Consider the following 17,773-nt stretch of genomic DNA (forward strand, 5'->3'; position numbering starts at 1 on the left):
ATAGCATGCTGTCCAGAGGCAGCAAAGCAGCCCCAAACCCCAAACCGTGATACTACCGCCACCATACTTTACAGTGGGGATGAGGTTTTGATGTTGGTGTGCTGTGCTGTGCCTTTTTTTTCGCCACACATAGTGTTGTGTGTTCCTTCCAAACAACTCAACTGTAGTTTCTTCTGTCCACAGAATATTTTGCCAGGAGCGCTGTGGAACATTCAGGTGTTATTTTTCGAACTTCAGACCTGCAGCAATGCTTTTTTTGGACAGCAGTGGCTTCTTCCGTGGTGTCCTCCCATGAACACCATTCTTGTTTAGTGTTTTACGTATCGTAGACTCGTCAAGAGAGATGTTAGCATGTTCCAGAGATTTCTGTAAATCTTCAGCTGACACTCTAGAATTCTTCTTAACCTCATTGAGCATTCTGCGCTGTGCTCTTGCAGTCATCTTTGCGGGACGGCCACTCCTAGGGAGAGTAACAACAGTGATGAATTTTCTCCATTTTATAGACAATTTGTCTTACCGTGAACATCAAGGCTTTTAGGGATACTTTTGTAACCCTTTCCAGCTTTATGCAAGTCAACAATTCTTAATTGTAAGTCTTTTGAGATCTCTTTTGTTCAAGGCATGGGTCACATCAGGCAATGCTTCTTGTGAATAGCAAACTCAAATTTTGTGAGTGTTTTTTATAGGGCAGGGCAGCTCTAACCAACATCTCCAATCTGGTCTCGTTGATTGGACTCCAGGTTAGCTGACTCCTGACTCCAATTAGCTTTTGGAGAAGTCATTAGCCAAGGGGTTCACATACGTTTTCCAACCTACACTGTGAATGTTTAAATGATGTATCCAATATAGACAAGAAAAATACAATAATTTGTGTTATTAGTTTAAGCATACAGCGTTTGTCTATGGTTGTGACTTAGATGAAGATCAGATCAAATTTTATGACCAATTTATGCAGAAATCCAGGTAATTCCAAAGGGTTCACATACTTTTTCTTGCCACTGTAGATCATTTGTACAGTATTAAAATAGATTCTGCCTGTCTCCGGTCATGTAAAGAGGACTTAGAAATGCATGAAATGCTTTTATAAAAGGACACATTTTTCCAGACCCCAGGCTACTAAAAATGTTCCCCATGGTTAGAGCGTTGGGCAGGTAACCGAAATGTTGCTGGATCGAATCCCCGAGCTGACAAGGTAAAAATCTATTGTTCTGCCCCTGAGAAAAGCAGTTAACCCACTGTTCCCCGGGTGCCGAAGACGTGGATGTCGATTTAAGGCAGCCCTCCACACCGCTCTGATTCAGAGGGGTTGGGTTAAATGCAGTAGACGCGTTGTACAACTGACTAGGTATCCCCTTTCCCTGTTTTTGTTCCGGACTACGTTCTCACTTGCAGCAAACCGTACCACGGTACAAATTGAATTGGGTTGAGCCCATCCAAATGTATTACATTGAAAACAGATATCACATTTACATAAGTATTCAGAACCTTTACTCATACTTTGTTGAAGCACATTTGTCAGTGATTACAGCCTTGAGTCTTCTTGGGTATGATGCTACAAACTTGGCACACCTGTATTTGGTGAGTTTCTCCCATTCTTCTCTGCAGATCCTCTCAAGCTGTGCTCCAGAGATGTTTGATCGGGTTCAAGTCCGGGCTCTGGCTGGGCCACTCAAGGACATTGAGACTTGCCCCAAAGCCATCCTTGTGTTGTCTTGGCTGTGTCCTTTGGGTCATTGTCCTGTTTGAAGGTGCATCTTCACCCCAGTCTGAGGGCTGGAGCAGGTTTTCATCAAGGATCTCTCTGTACTTTGCTCCGTTCATCTTTGCCTTGATCCTGACTAGTCTCGCAGTCCCTGCTGCTGAAAAACATCCCCACAGCATGATGGTATCACCACTACAGAGGAACTCTAGAGCTCTGTCCGTGACCATCAGGTTCTTGGTCACCTGCCTGACCAAGGCCCTTCTCCCCCGACTGCTCAGTTTGGCCGGGCGGCCAGCTCTAGGAAAAGTCTTGGTAGTTCCAAACTTCTTCCATTTAAGAATGATGGAGGCCACTGTGTTCTTGGGGAGCTTCAATGCTGCAGATCTTTTTTGGTACCCTTCCCCAGATCTGTGCCACGACACATTCTTGTTTCGGAGCTCTACAGACAATTTCGACCTCATGACTTGGTTTTTGCTCTGACATACACTGTCAACTGTGGGACCTTATATAGACGTGTGTGTGCCTTTACAAATAATGTCCAATCAATTCAATGGGAACAGGATGCACCGAAGCTCAATTTCGAGTATCATAGCAAAGGGTCTGAATACTTGTGAATAAGGGATTTTATAACATTTTTTATACATTTGCAAAAAAAAAAATCTGTTTTCGCTTTGTCATTATGGGGTATTGTATGTAGATTGAGGACTTTATTTTTAATTTAATCTATTTTAGAATAAGTCTAAGGTAACAAAATGTTGGAAAAGTGAAGGGGTCTGAATTCTTTCCGTATGCACTGTATGTAATATAATATATGCCCTATAGCAGACGCTTTTATCCAAAGTGACTTAGACATGCGTGCATGCATTTTACAAATGGGTGGTCCTGGGAATTTTCCAACTAGCATTGCAAGCGCCATGCTCTACCAAATGAGCTACAGAGGACCACAAACGGCCTTCATATGTGTGTGTTTAGTATTGTGAAGGCAAGTAGGCCCTGTTGAATCTAATCCCAAGCTGTTTGGTTGTGTCACTGCAGATTCAGGTGGAATGTGGGAGGACCAGGAGGCAGAAGAGGAGGAGGAGGACGATGATGATGAGGAGGACGAAGGGCTGGCCGGGCAGCTGCTATCTGACCTCATCGCTTCCAACAAATATGGTGAGAATAGACCAAAATAAGTTGATGCTGGATAGTAAACAATGCCGAAAAAGACTTTGCACAAAAAAACTAACAGAAGTAATCAAGGCACTCATGTAGTGGAATAATTTAAAAGCCCTTATTATTTATGGATTATGCTTTAATAAGAATGAAAAATGCACCGATGCGTTGCAGCTACAAAATAATTAATGGTGACAAAATAACTTCCCTCTCTCAGCCTCTTCTAGAGGTCTGGCTCCTCCATCAGTGTAGTAGGCAGCCATCTTGGTTTTGGGGCTCTATCTGCCATGTTTCACAGGTATCAAAATGTATTTTGAATCTCTCAGATGAAGACTACTATGAGGATGATGATGAGGAGGATCCAGATGCCTTGAAGGACCCCATATATCAGATAGACCTTCAGGTAATGCCTCGCTAATCTACTGCTCTGTCATTCAGATTTAGTTCACAAAAACATGACTACTTAGGGCTGACGTGGTTGTGCTCCAACTATGCCTTCTTAATTGACCTTAAGGAAATTGATCAAGTTGTATTGAACAGATTTCAACGGTTTGTCCTTTCGGTTGTATTTGAATGTCTTAAATACACTTTAAATAAAGTTTGTTTTACTGTGTGTTCCAGGCCTACCTGACAGATTTCCTGACCCAGTTTGCCCAGTCGCCGTGCTACAGCATGTTCTCTGGCCATCTCAATGACGCTGAGAGGAGAGTCCTGCAGACTATCGGCATCTAAACCTGCTCCCATCCACTTCCCTATGTCAACCCTACTAGAACACTCTTGCCCAATCCCTCACTCTCACCAACCAATCACCAACCCCTGAGTGTGGGAGAGGCTCTGATTGGCCAAGCAGTTGTGGATGCTTTACCTACATCTCCAACAGAAGAACATTGGGAGGTAAAGCGGGAGAGAAGAGACAGACATGACTTACCCATAACATCCTCTCTCTCTATTCTGACTTAAAGGATGACCAGGAAAAGACTGCGGACTTGTGGAGGGATGTGACGGAATAAGTTCGAGAGAGGGTTGTGAGGGACACCCTGGTTTGTTCCCAGGGAGGGCTGGGAGACAGTTGTGGGAGACACCTCCTTAGTGGCTCCTCGCTCCTCTGCCCTGTTGTACTTGTGGGAGGACTTTGGAATGTGACGGAGGGGTTGATGTTTTGCAATGGGACAGGCAGGCAGGGCAGCTGTGATATATGAATGGAGTCTTTACTGTGTCCCATTTGTAACTCGACCCACTTATTTTTGTGCTTCTGTTAAAAAAATAAATAAAAAACTTCCAAGAGGCAAAAGAGACTTCATGACGACGGACAGACAAAGAGAAACATATCTTTGAGACTGAGTAAGAAACTTTGGTGGCCTTGTTTTCAGAAACCATTGACTTTTCTGATTGGGATGAAAACCTTGAGGACTTCTGGTTGCGACTGGGGCCTGGGTGGTTATGGGGGATTCACACCGTTGCCATGGTGACTCGCCACCTTTTCATTTCCCTTTACCCACTAGTTGGGATGAAATTTCTCAATAAAACTCCCAATAGGACACCGTTTTTGTTTCCATTGTTATTTGGTCACTTTCCCAGATAGTGAAGAATGGTAGGACAAGTTTTCACACTTGGTCCCTTTCAGACAATTTTTCTGTACTCAGTGCGGTTCACATACTTTTTTGTGCAGTGTGAACACTCCAAAGAATCTTGGACCACTCAAAAGAGCATTTGAAGCGAACCGAATGGAGACGTCTGTGTTCGGTTTGCTTTAATCCCGTGGTCCGGTTCCCTATTTTAGGGCAATGTGAACACAAAGCTCCCAAAGTATTATGGTCATTATTTCTGCACCACACACTAGACTACTGCAACACAGTTTCCCCTGCCATAACCCCTCACATTTGTGGCACAAAGAGAGAAGATGATGTGTAGGTTCGTGGAAATAATGTGTGCTGTTTTTGGATATTCTTTAGCAATTGTCAAGGACATACAGAAATGCCCAAATATATATGTGTGGAGTTTGGTGCTGACACAATGTTCAGATTATTTGTTTCCAAAGTGTTATTTATAGACTAAGGAAGCTTCATAAACTGTTTATTTGATTGTAGGGTTTGAATAGTGTGAAGAATTAGCACTAACCACAAAATCAACGCTAGCTTTTAAAGGGGCAGTAGCCTACATTGAGTGAAATTTTCAAGTACAGCATTATTTAATCTGCTATTTATTCTGTTACCAATAATATTTACTTGATTAGATTTAGATTGTATTTAGTTAAAAGATGACAATTATAATCTATTAGCTTTATTTATATATACTTGAAGTCGGAAGTTTACATACACTTAGGTTGGAGTCAACCACTCCACAAGTTTCTTGTTAACAAACTATAGTTTTGGCAAATTGGCTAGGACATCTACTTTGTGCATGACACAAGTAATTTTTCCAACAATTATTTAACTGTATCACAATTCCAGTGGGTCAGAAGTTTACATACACTAAGTTGACTGTGCCTTTAAACAGCTTGGAAAATTACAGAAAATGATGTCATGGCTTTAGAAGCTTCTGATAGGCTAATTGACATCATTTGAGTCAATTGGAGGTGTACCTGTGGATGTATTTCAAGGCCTACCTTCAAACTCAGTGCCTCTTTGCTTGACATCATGGGAAAATTAGCAATGACCTCAGAAAAAAATTGTAGACCTCCACAAGTCTGGTTCATCCTTGGGAGCAATTTCCAAATGCCTGAAGGTACCACGTTCATCTGTACAAGCAATAGTACGCAAGTATAAACACCATGGGACCACGCAGCCGTCATACCGCTCAGGAAGGAGACGCGTTCTGTCTCCCAGAGATGAACGTACTGTGGAGCAAGAAGTGCAAATCAATCCCAGAACAACAGCAAAGGACCTTGTGTAGATGCTGGAGGAAACAGGTACAAAAGTATCTATATCAACAGTAAAACTAGTCCTATATCGACATAACCTGAAAGGCCGCTGCTCTGCTCCAAAACCGCCATTAAAAATCTAGACTACGGTTTGCAACTGTACATGGGGACAAAGAGAGCACTTTTTGGAGAAATGTCCTCGGGTCTGATGAAACAAAAACAGAACTGTTTGGCCATAATGACCATTGTTATGTCTGGAGGAAAAAGGGGGAGACTTGCAAGCTGAAGAACACCATCCCAACTGTGAAGCACGGGGGTGGCAGCATCATGTTGTGGGGGTGATTTGCTGCAGGAGGGACTGGTGCACCTCATGAAATAGATGGCATCATGAGGTAGGAAAATTATGTGGATATATTGAAGCAACATCTCAAGACATCAGTCAGGAAGTTAAAGCTTGGTCGCAAATGGGTCTTCCAAGTGGACAATGACCCCAAGCACACTTCCAAAGTTGTGGCAAAATGGCTTAAGGACAACAAAGTCAAGGTTTTGGAGTGGCCATCACAAAGCCCTGACCTCAATCCTATAGAAAATTTGTGAGCAGAACTGAAAAAGCGTGTTCGAGCAAGGAGGCCTACAAACCTGGCTCAGTTACACCAGCTCTGTCAGGAAAATTCACCCAGCTTATTGTGGGAAGCTTGTGGAAGGCTACCCGAAACGTTTGACCCAAGTTAAACAATTTAAAGGCAATGCTACCAAATACTAATTGAGTGTATGTAAACTTCTGACCCACTGGGAATGTGATGAAAGAAAAAAAGGCTGAAATAAATCATTCTCTACTATTATTCTGACATTTTACATTCTTAAAATAAACTGTTGATCCTAACTGACCTAAGACAGGGAATTTTTACTCTGATTAAATATCAGGAATTGTGAAAAACTGAGTTTAAATGTATTTGGCTAAGGTGTATGTAAACTTCCGACTTCAACTGTATATATAAGTAGGTATATCTAGCTGTCAGAGAACACATTCTGATGGAATGGCTTGTCCTACAATTTTTTTTAAAGCCCAGAGTGCATTGAGTTAAAGTCTGAAAAAGATCTTGTTTCCTTTCTAAACCAAGCAATGTGAATGCAAAGAGGACTCAGACCACAAAATAGGTGAAGTGAACTGGCAGAAGAGTTGCACATTCAAATGCAAGGGCAGTGTGAATACAAAGACAACTGAGTTATTTTCCTTTGTTTTCATTCAAGAAGACTATATGTGAACACCCCTACTCACCATAGTATGTATCTTACCAAATCCAGGTTTGTGTTTGTTGTCCGTAGTTTATGGCTGCCCATACCATATGTTGTGATTTCTTCAGTGGTGGAAAAAGTACTCAATTGTCATACTTGAGTAAAGGTATAGATATCTTAATAAAAAGTTACTCAAGTAAAATTAAGTCACCCAGTAAAATACTACTTGAGTAAAAGTCTAAAAGTATTTGGTTCTTAATATACTTAACTTTCAAAAGTAAAAGTATAAATAATTGAATTCCTTCTAAACTAGCAAAAAAGGAAATGAAGTACTGCAGTGCATCTCCTCCTCATGGACTGTGCCAGTTTTGCCAGTTCTTGCTGTGAGATGTTACCCCACTCTTCCACCAAGGCACCTGCAAGTTCCCAGACTTTTCTGGGGGGAATGGCCCTAGCCCTCACCCTCCGATCCAACAGCTTCCAGATGTGCTCAATGGGATTGAGATCCGAGCTCTTCGCTGGCGATGGCAGAACACTGACATTCCTGTCTTGGAGGAAATCATGCACAGAATGAGCAGTATGGCTGGTGGCATTGTCATGCTGGAGAGTCATGTCAGGATGAGCCTGCAGGAAGTGTACCACATGAGGGAGGAAAATGTCATCCCTGTAACGCACAGCATTGAGATTTCGTGCAATGACAACAAGCTCAGCCCGATGATGCTGTGACACACCGTCCCGGACCACGACGGACCCTCCACCTCCAAATTGATCCCGCTCCGGAGTACAGGCCTCGGTGTAAAGTTCATTCCTTCGACAATACACGCAAATCCGACCATCACCCCTGGTGAGACAAAACCGTGACTCGTCAGTGAAGAGCACTTTTTGCCAGTCCTGTCTGGTCCAGCGACGGTGGGTTTGTGCCCATAGGCGATGTTGTTGCCGGTGATGTCTGGTGAAGACCTGCCTTACAACAGGCCTACAAGCCCTCAGTCCAGCCTCTCTCAGCCTATTGCGAACATTCTGAGCACTGATGGAGGGATTGTGCGTTCCTGGTGTAACTCGGGCAGTTGTTGCCATCCTGTACCTGTCCGGCAGGTGTGATGTTCGGATGTACCGATCCTGTGCAGGTGTTGTTACACGTGGTCTGCCACTGCGAGGACGATCAGCTGTCCGTCCTGTCTCCCTGTAGTGCTGTCTTAGGCGTCTCACAGTACGGACATTGCAATTTATTGCCCTAGAAAGGCCTCTTTTAGGGTCTTAAGTTTTCATAACTGTGACCTTAATTGCCTACCGTCTGTAAGCTATTGGTGTCTTAACAACCGTTACCCTTGTGCATGTTCATTAATTGTTTATGGTTCATTGAACCAGCATGGGAAACAGTGTTTAAAAACTTTACAATGAAGATCTGTGAAGTTATTTGGATTTTTACTAATAATCTTTGAAAGACAGGGTCCTGAAACAGGAACTTTTCTTTTTTTGCTGAGTTTACTCCAACTCTCAGACATCATTTACAAAAGATGCATTTGTGTTTAGTGAGTCCGCCAGACCATAGGCAAAAGGGATGACGATGTATTGTCTTGATAAGTGCGTGAATTGGACAATTTTCCTGTCCTGCTAAGTACTTTTGGGTGTCAGGTAAAATGTATGGAGTAAAAATTACGCTCTTTTCTTTAGGAATGTTGTGGAGTAAAAATGGTCAAAAAATATAAATAGTAAAGTACAGATACCACCCAAAAAAACTACTTAAGTGAAACTACTTTAAAGTACTACTTAAGTACTTGACACCACTGGATTTCTGTTAGTTTGGTTGACATGTCCTTTAGGGCCTTGACTCATTTGACACTTCATTGCAATCTCTTTCAGGAAGAATTTGGTGAGTGTTTCTTTTACAAATTGATGTGCTTTCATAAGTGTTGGCAGTCACACAGTGCCTCTTCTCAAATGTAAATTAAAAGTACATAAAGCTGCCATGCATTACATAAGTCAAATGTTTAGCGGTTCTTCGATTACCCTGCTTGTAAATTGGGTTTTTGTGCAAGAGAATGGCAAATGCAGGACTTTTATTTCCATTTTTTTTTTTATGATTGCAACTTATATTCATATTTTGAAAAGTAGAAAAATGCACAAACTGAATCACTTGAAAAATACACGAGTAATTATATAAATTAATAGGAAATGTAGAACAACCATTGTATTGGAAATACACATGCTGTTTTGTAAACTACTGGATTGGGGTAATTTACGCATTTTTATACAGGGTACAGACTGAAAATAACAGTCATCTCAGCTGTCACTAAACGCAACAGGAAGCTTCTCATCCTGTGTACTGTAGGATGTTATTCTGTCTGTTATCTTTAAAAACTGTAAAATGGAATAATGTGCAATGTATTCCTTCCACCGGAGACCAGGGTGGCGCTAAGGAATAATCCCATTGGGTCTCACTGGGTGAACAGCGTCACATGCGATGTTATTCTTCCCAGATTTTGTTGATCATTAACCTCATTCCCGACTGTCATATAATTCCGTAACTAGAGCATTATTATAGAGATTATTATTTACAGTGGCGTATGGAGCGAAATAGCTGTTAAATCTGCCATTGATTTCCGGAGAAATCAGCAGTTGAACCATTTTGCATAGTATGTTTACAGTGGGCAAGATGTCCCTTATCGCAATGGCTCTGCCGGTGATCACCGTCCTTCTCTCCGCCTGGCAGGGTAAGTATTGACAATGCTGCTTGGTTTTTTCTAACAGGCCGCACTAGGCTATATTTCTTGACACATTTTACACATGTTGCAAGAATGTATCCATCCATACATTTGTAGCGGTCGAATCCACTCGACACCTAGGGCTAAAATGGATCCAGATGATGTCTGAACGTTCCAAGGGTTGTCCAACCATAGAAATAATATACATTCATTCTATTTCTATGGTCCAGACAGTATTAATGCATTTTTTGTTTTCTGCCTGTTTTACTAATATTTATTATCGACCTTTTGATTTTTTAATTAAATGAATGTGGATTTTTGTATTTAAGAATTGCTATCAAGATATGGTGGTCTCAAATATGAAACGCGCGATAGCCAAATATTCCCTAGCCTACGTAGACAATTGTTATTCTGTTAAAGGCCTAACGTTATGTGTAGACTTATCTGTTTATTGAAAATGAATTATGTGAATTTTATTAATCACAAAATAAGCTGTAAATCAAACAATATTAGAACCCATTGGTGTCAACAACACATAATTGGCAGAAATGATCAGGGGAACACATCTAATTTTAATTTGATTGGATGAAATCAACTGATCAATCAATTAACTGTTTAATAAATTACATTATATATACAGTATATTACACTAAATGTGGATTGACTTAATTCAATTCACATGGTTTAATATGACATGGGCTCAAAGAGATGAATCTGTAGTCCCTTGGGCCAGAAGGCATGGGCTCAAAGAGATGAATCTGTAGTCCCTTGGGCCAGAAGGAAATTATATTAATGAAGGAGGAACTTATTAATATGGGTTTGGAGGGACCTCTATGCAGGTGGCCCAAAAGGACTGCCTGCTGCCTGTAACCTCTGAACATTTTTACTGTGTCATTCTCCAACCTCTTCTTTCAAGTGTAATTACACAGTAGTTATTCGGTGAGATGTAGCAGATGGGCTGTTTGGTGTAAATCTATTAAGACCCCTGAGTGGTCTCAGGACGAGTGTAATCAGCTTTCTATTGCCTCTGTAAGCCCACCCTTCTAAGTGTGTCTGTCTGTCTCTGCAGTGGGTGCCATTGATGACTGCTTGTGGTACGTGGATAAGAATGGCACTTGGCACAACGGGGTCCCCTGTCCCCTCATGACCTTCTGTTGTGGGAACTGCCACAAGCGCTACTGTTGCTTGGATGGCCTCAAGAGGATCACTGAGAGGGAGCAGAAGCGCTGCATGCTCTTCCAGTTCAGGTGTGTGTGTGACTGACTGACTCACTCACTCACTCACTCACTCACTCACTCACTCCGTTCAGATGTTTGTTTTTTTTAGCTGTTGCGTGTTAGTTATATTAGCAAAATATAACTCTACATTACTCCCCTCAACCCATATAAACTCATAGCAACCCATATAAACTCATAGCAACTCATCTAAACTCATAGCAACCCATATAAACTCACAGCAACCCATATAAACTCACAGCAACCCATATAAACTCACAGCAACCCATATAAACTCATAGCAACTCATATAAACTCATAGCAACCCATATAAACTCACAGCAACCCATAGAAATGCATAGAAACTAGGATAAGGTACCCACTGTCCATATACCTTCATTTATTATGATCTAAAAGGCAAATCCGATACTCTGAGAAGATGTGTGAATAGCTGAGCTGAGGCAGAGATGGGACTTGAAAGCTGTTCATAAACCCTGAAACTTTGGGCTCACAGAGTTACTCTGGAAGAAGACAGTTGGTAGTTGGAACACTGACACTTATCTACTTAATGTTAGAATGAGGTAAATCATTTTTTGCCAAAACTCTGAGTGTTTTTAGAAAGAATCCAACGTCTTCCCATCCCTCCCTCTTCTAGCCCTACCACCATCGCCGGCATGGCTTCGTCCATCCTGCTCTTCGTGGCTATCATTGCTACTATGGTGAGCTGCTTCATGTGCTCCTGCTGTTACCTCTACCAGCAGCGACAGCAGCGTGACAGGACACACTATGATGGTAACATGTTGGGTTGATATTAGCACAATGTGTTGATGTGATGAAGTACTGTATATAGTATACTGTTTTGGCAAATGTCTATTTTAAAATTGCAGTTGGGTGTGGAGTTGTAGTTGGGTGTGGAGTTGTAGTGGAGTTGCAGTTGGGTGTGGAGTTGTAGTGGAGTGTTGTAGTGGAGTTGCAGGTGGGTGTGGAGTTGTAGTTGGGTGTGGAGTTGTAGTGGAGTTGTAGTGGAGTTGCAGTTGGGTGTGGAGTTGCAGTTGTAGTGGAGTTTCAGGTGGGTGTGGAGTTGTAGTGGAGTTGCAGGTGGATGTGGAGTTGTAGTGGAGTTGCAGTTGGGTGTGGAGTTGTAGTGGAGTTGCAGGTGTGTGTGTGGAGTTGTAGTGGAGTTGCAGGTGTGTGTGTGGAGTTGTAGTGGAGTTGCAGGTGTGTGTGTGGAGTTGTAGTGGAGTTGCAGGTGTGTGTGTGGAGTTGTAGTGGAGTTGCAGGTGTGTGTGTGGAGTTGAAGTGGAGTTGCAGGTGTGTGTGTGGAGTTGTAGTGGAGTTGTAGTGGAGTTGCAGTTGGGTGTGGAGTTGCAGGTGGGTGTGGAGTTGTAGTGGAGTTGCAGGTGTGTGTGGAGTTGTAGTGGAGTTGCAGTTGGGGGTGTGTGTAGTTCTAATGTCAGGCGTAGTTATGTGAAAAGGATTTGAGAAAAAGTGAAAATGTGGGTGGGGATTCATTGAATTAGTGAGATCCCAGTGTACTGTATTTCCATATTGACTCACTGATAAGGAAACTCACTACAACCTTTATGCTTCAACCTCAGCCCAGCACATCCCTATGGCCACCTACCCCGTGGAGCCCATGTATGACGCTTACGGCAAGCCGCTGGTGATGGGACATCCTGATTATCCACACTCTGGTTACCCAATAGCACATCAGTACCCTGGCATGCCACAGCCGTACCCCATGATGCACCCCGGCCCGTTCCCCCCGTACCCCATGGCAGACTCTGGCTACCCTCAGGGAGGTAAGAGGACAACCACACTTTGTTATTAATACTGACTGACATGATGTTTGATTGGTTGATTGATTTTTAGACTAATGCAATATCGATGTCTGAAGTTTAAGCAAAATCATGAGGCTAATATTAATATGGGTTGTATTCATAAAGATCTAGAGCCAGATATTTTATTTAACCAATAAGGTCTGAGGGGGTGTGGTATATGGCCAATATACCATGGCTAAGGGCTCTTCTTAGGCACGACACAACCACAGCTAAGGACACAGCCCTTAGCCGTGGTTTATTGGCCATATACCACAAACCCCTGAGGTGCCTTATTGCTATTATAAACTGTTTACCAACGTAGTCAGAGCAGTAAAAATACATGTTTTGTCATACTTGTGGTATATGGTCTGATATACCACGGCTATCAGCCAATCAGCATTCAGGGCTCGAACCACCCAGTTTATAAATAATAATTGACCTTTTTACTGTTGTGTGTTACAGCACCCCCTCCTTACTCCCCACCCCAGTACACCCCCCACCCCAGTCACTGATGGGATGATAACATGTACATGGTGGGATATGAGAGGAGAAAGACAAAGGAAAGACTGCGTCAGAAAGAGAAGGCGACCACGAGACAACTCGGCTCTCCTAGTGGTTGTCCAGTGAAAGATAACCAGAGGCACTTTCCTTTATTTACTACATCCTTCAATGGAACAGAGCATGTGTTGAGTTGGGTTTTACTGTCAGTCCTGACACTGAACTTGATTCCTACTGACAGTCTGGAAAATGTCACACCATGTGAGGTAACCATCCTGCATCCATGCACTCACTCTCACATCCATCCATCACAATTAGGGTAACCCATTCTATAAAGTCACACACTAACATTTGTTTGACATTAATTCTCTGTTTAAGACGTTTGACTTGAGCAATGGTCAACATCTACTTTCACATGTTGGCTTGTCTTTAATCTGGTAGTGGACAGACTGAGGTCATACCTGCCTGCAGGTGACACTGTGTGTGGGAGCTGAGTGTAGATTCATATGTGGTATAAAAGTCAGAATGCTCAGAGTTGATTGCTCCTCTCGCTCTATCGGATCCCTTTAGCCAGCTCTTACTGCAGGTTCATATTCTGTGGGGATTTCTTTGCCCTCTCACGCGTAGCTTGTTTTTCCAAATAGAATATCATTAACTCTATTCATATTAGAGAGTCAGTTATACAGGTTCTGCCACGTCCCAATGTGTCTTCGTAATCAGTTGTCAGAAAGTTTATTTATTAGTGGCATCTGTGTAAATGATTTTCCTGTAATATATCAGGTCAATGTATATTTAATAACTTAAATAACAAATCTGAGCCTTATGTCATCGTGAATTCAAGATAAACAATTTCAATTCGTATTTTGTAAAATATATTTTATGTTTGAAGGTTTACATATTAACAAATAATTATCGTTTTAACATACTTTCGCAACTTTTAAAAACATTGTACCATTACATGGTTTGAGCATTTGTTTTACAGGTTATATTTCTGGTTATTTCTTTCTGAGACATCGTTGTGCCCCTTGTGTGATGTTAGAGCTGCACAGTAGGACATAACGTGTAGGGAATGTGTTGTACAGTTTACTATTACCAGCCAGTGAATGGCTCATCCAGGTCAAATGTGTTGGACATTCTGACATTCTATTTTACCATCACTGAGATTCTTGATACATTTTTACATTGAAAACATGAGCTGTTTGAAAGCACACTGAGAATCTTGGCATGAAAAAGTTGGAACAATTATGCAAAATATCTAGTGATTTTCCCTATTCAGCTACTGTTTATGTGTCAATGTATAACAATGACATACTATTATTTATAAACACTATTGTAACTATGTCACAATTTGAATTACTTGATTACTTTGGTATTTATTGTCAACATGTAAAGTAATATGCACAGCACAGTACATACTTATTTCTACTGGGTTTGCTGATGGGTTTGCTTAATGAATGCACTTATTTTATTGTGTACATTTAACATTTTTACCAGCGTCTAAATCAAATCTGTTACTACTAGAACAGTTACCAGATATTACTTGTTGGTTGTTTAATGGATGTTGTAAGTGCTGTTTTTTCTAATAACATAAATTATAACTTTAGAATGTAAAATGCTGTAATAGCTGTCTTTAATTGCATTTCAAATACCAATAGTTATAAAATAACCTTTTTGATGTTGCCCTGGAATCAATGATATCATCACCTTGATTGTGTGAAGCTTGAGTTTATTAGGAGGTTTTGTTGATGAGGACCTCAAGGTGGTTTCTGAATCTGGTTGGAAGGCAGAAAAGTAAGTATGTTAAAGCAGGGGCGAGAATATAAATCCTGGTAGGGCAACGCTCAACAATACATTAATTGCACTATAACGGTGACCACAAACTGTTCGGGCCTACATAAAAAAAAAAGAAGATATATATATTTTTTTACCTTTTATTTAACTAAGCAAGTTAGTTAAGAACACATTCTTATTTACAATGACACCCTACCCCAGCCAAACGACGCTGGGCCAATTGTGCACCTCCCTATGGGACTCCCAATCACAGATGTGATTCCGCCTGGATTCGAACCAGTGACTGTAGGGTCGCCTCTTGCACTGAGATGCAGTGCCTTAGATCGCTGTGCCACTCAGGAGCCCATAAAGCTGTCCCAACAACAGTCCGGATACCTTAGCCAGGTATAGCATTGGTATCAGCGGAATCTTGTCTAGCAGTGAAACGCTTCATTCAGCCTCATTTACTGCGTAAAAAACAAAAACATGGCTGACTTGCTTAAACAAATGTGGTCTGACAATTGAGATGTACAAACTATGACATAAGGGGATGACGATGGATAAGAGGCAATCTGTAATTTTGATTAAGACATTAATGAGCGAGCTAGGACGAACGTGGTCAATATAACTATTTGTTCAGCACTTTTGAAATGTACAGCGACAGAATTCAGAACATGGGCCGTTCTTACAGTATTCTCCCTGTATACCAAGTCAGAACCGCAGGATAAATAAAGGGGGCATATAAGCAGGCACTGAAATCTCTTAAAATATTATATGATTGCAGTTCTCTAAAACAGACTATAGGCTACATGTGCACCACCAAGTCAGAACAGTAGGCGAAATTAAGAGGGGGGAAAAGGGACCAAATTATTAGGGTGAGGCACTTGGGCTACTAACATCTTACTACACAACATAAACTTAAGTATACTGTAGCTAAGAAAGTAATACTATCTCCTTGGCATATTGCATATTACATCATTTGGCATATTACATCATCAGCAGCATACAATACATTTTTGGACTCACCTTGTGCTGTGCTCACTTGAACAGGAAGGTAGCGCGGCGGTCCTTCGTGAGCAAATTTTATCATCAAAGTCTGGCATTCTCTGGATTTATGGTGCTTTCAAGACAACTGGTAACTTGGGAAAAAATCAAGGTCGAATCATGATGAATTCAGTGATCTTCAGGTCGGAGCTCTAGAAAGAGATCTGAGTTCCTGACTTACAATTCCTAGTTGGATGACCGCTCAAAATGTATTTTCCCAGTCGGATCTCGTTTTTTCTCCAGAGTTCCCAGTTGTCTGGAACTCTGAATTCCTAGTTCCGAGTTTCCAGTTGTTTAGAGTGCGGCAGAAGTCATGCTGGATTGACAGCATGGCCAATGTTGCATGTTTATCCTGTTAACCTGTCTAGGATCAGCGTGGCGCTAGCGGCACCCCCCCCCCCCCCCCACTGAAAAACCAGTGCCGCGAAATTCAAAAAAAATATTTTTTTAAAATATTTAACTTTCACACATTAAAGTCCAATACAGCTAATGAAAGACACAGATCTTATGAATCCAGTCAACATTTCCGATTTTTAAAATGTTTTACAGGGAAGACACAATATGTAAAGATGTACATCTATTACCTAAAAACACATTAGCATAATCCACCATCTTTTATTTGTCCACCAACACCAGTAGCCATCACCAATTCGGCTAAACTAAGATATTTATAGCCCCTAACCAACAAAAAAACTCATTAGATGACAGTCTGATAACATATTTATGGTATGGGATAGGTTTTGTTAGAAAAAAGTGCATATTTCAGGTATATGGCATAGTTTACAATTGCACCCACCATCACAAATGGACTAGAATAATTACAATGAGCAACGTGTTTACCTAACTACTAATCATCAAACATTTCGTAAAAATACACAGCATACACGAATCGAAAGACACAGATCCTGTGAATACAGACAATATTTCAGATTTTCTAAGTGTCTTACAGCGAAAACACAATAAATCGTTATATTAGCTTAGCACATAGCAATTAGCAGCCCAGCATTGATTCTAGCCAAAGTGAGCGATAAAAGTCAACATCGCCAAAAGATATTAATTTTTTCACTAACCTTCTCAGAATTCTTCCGATGACACTCCTGTAACATCACATTACAACATGCATATACAGTTTGATCGAAAATGTTTATATTTAGCCACCAAAATCATGGTTAGACAATGTGAAATGTAGACAAGCTGGTAAAGAAAACGTCCTTGCGCCACTTAGACAGTGATCTACTCTTATACATAAATACTCATAAACGTGACTAAAAAATATAGGGTGGACAGGGATTGATAGACAATTTAATTCTTAATACAATTGCGTTATTACATTTTTTAATTTATCCTTACTTTTCAATACAGTTTGCGCCAAGCGAAGCTACGTCAAAAAACATGGCGTCCTAAGCCACTAAAATGTTTCGACAGAAACACGATTTATCATAATAAAAATGTCCTACCTTGAGCTGTTCTTCCATCAGTATCTTGGGCAAAGGATCCTTTCTTGGGAGAAATCGTCTTTTGGTGGAAAGCTGTCCTCTTGCCATGTGGAAATGTCAACTACGTTCGGGATGAACTGAAAAGCGTGCCCAACTTTTCACATCGTTGCAAAAATAAATGTCCCAAAATCGCACTAAACGGATATAAATTGCTATAAAACGCTTTAAATTAACTACTTTGTGATGTTTGTAACTCCTATAACGAGTGAAAAGATGACCGGAGAAATATAACAGGCTAAACTAACGCTTGGAACAGGAGAGGGTCGGTGTCTT

The 17,773-nt window shown here is 41.2% G+C and overlaps 2 protein-coding genes across 2 annotated transcripts in view; both read left to right on the forward strand.

Annotated features, from left to right (window-relative positions):
- Positions 1-4,395, forward strand: part of LOC129851395 (importin-9) — a 39,858-nt gene extending 35,463 nt beyond the window's left edge. Inside the window, exons 20-22 of the mRNA XM_055917901.1 lie at positions 2,738-2,857; positions 3,184-3,260; positions 3,479-4,395. Of these exons, the coding sequence (XP_055773876.1) occupies positions 2,738-2,857; positions 3,184-3,260; positions 3,479-3,589 (308 nt within the window). The 3' untranslated portion in view covers positions 3,590-4,395. The remainder of the gene's footprint in view (positions 1-2,737; positions 2,858-3,183; positions 3,261-3,478) is intronic.
- A 4,968-nt stretch (positions 4,396-9,363) lies between these two features.
- On the forward strand, positions 9,364-14,878 carry LOC129851396 (protein shisa-4-like). Its single transcript, XM_055917902.1, has 5 exons — positions 9,364-9,667; positions 10,728-10,905; positions 11,528-11,664; positions 12,471-12,674; positions 13,155-14,878. Exons 1-5 carry the CDS (start codon positions 9,592-9,594, stop codon positions 13,202-13,204), a joined length of 645 nt encoding a protein of 214 aa, XP_055773877.1. The 5' UTR covers positions 9,364-9,591; the 3' UTR covers positions 13,205-14,878.
- Positions 14,879-17,773: the final 2,895 nt, after the last annotated feature.

This window comes from Salvelinus fontinalis, chromosome 3, assembly GCF_029448725.1.
Source record: "Salvelinus fontinalis isolate EN_2023a chromosome 3, ASM2944872v1, whole genome shotgun sequence".
NCBI classification, from domain to species: Eukaryota; Metazoa; Chordata; class Actinopteri; order Salmoniformes; family Salmonidae; genus Salvelinus; species Salvelinus fontinalis.

What these genes read in the sequence shown, in the direction of transcription:
- LOC129851396 (XM_055917902.1), top strand. Translation starts at nt 9,592, where the DNA reads ATGTTTACAGTGGGCAAGATGTCCCTTATCGCAATGGCTCTGCCGGTG. An exon ending in CCTTCTCTCCGCCTGGCAGG is followed by an intron (nt 9,668 to 10,727) that starts GTAAGTATTGAC and finishes CTGTCTCTGCAG; the next exon opens with TGGGTGCCATTGATGACTGC. An exon ending in TGCATGCTCTTCCAGTTCAG is followed by an intron (nt 10,906 to 11,527) that starts GTGTGTGTGTGA and finishes TCCCTCTTCTAG; the next exon opens with CCCTACCACCATCGCCGGCA.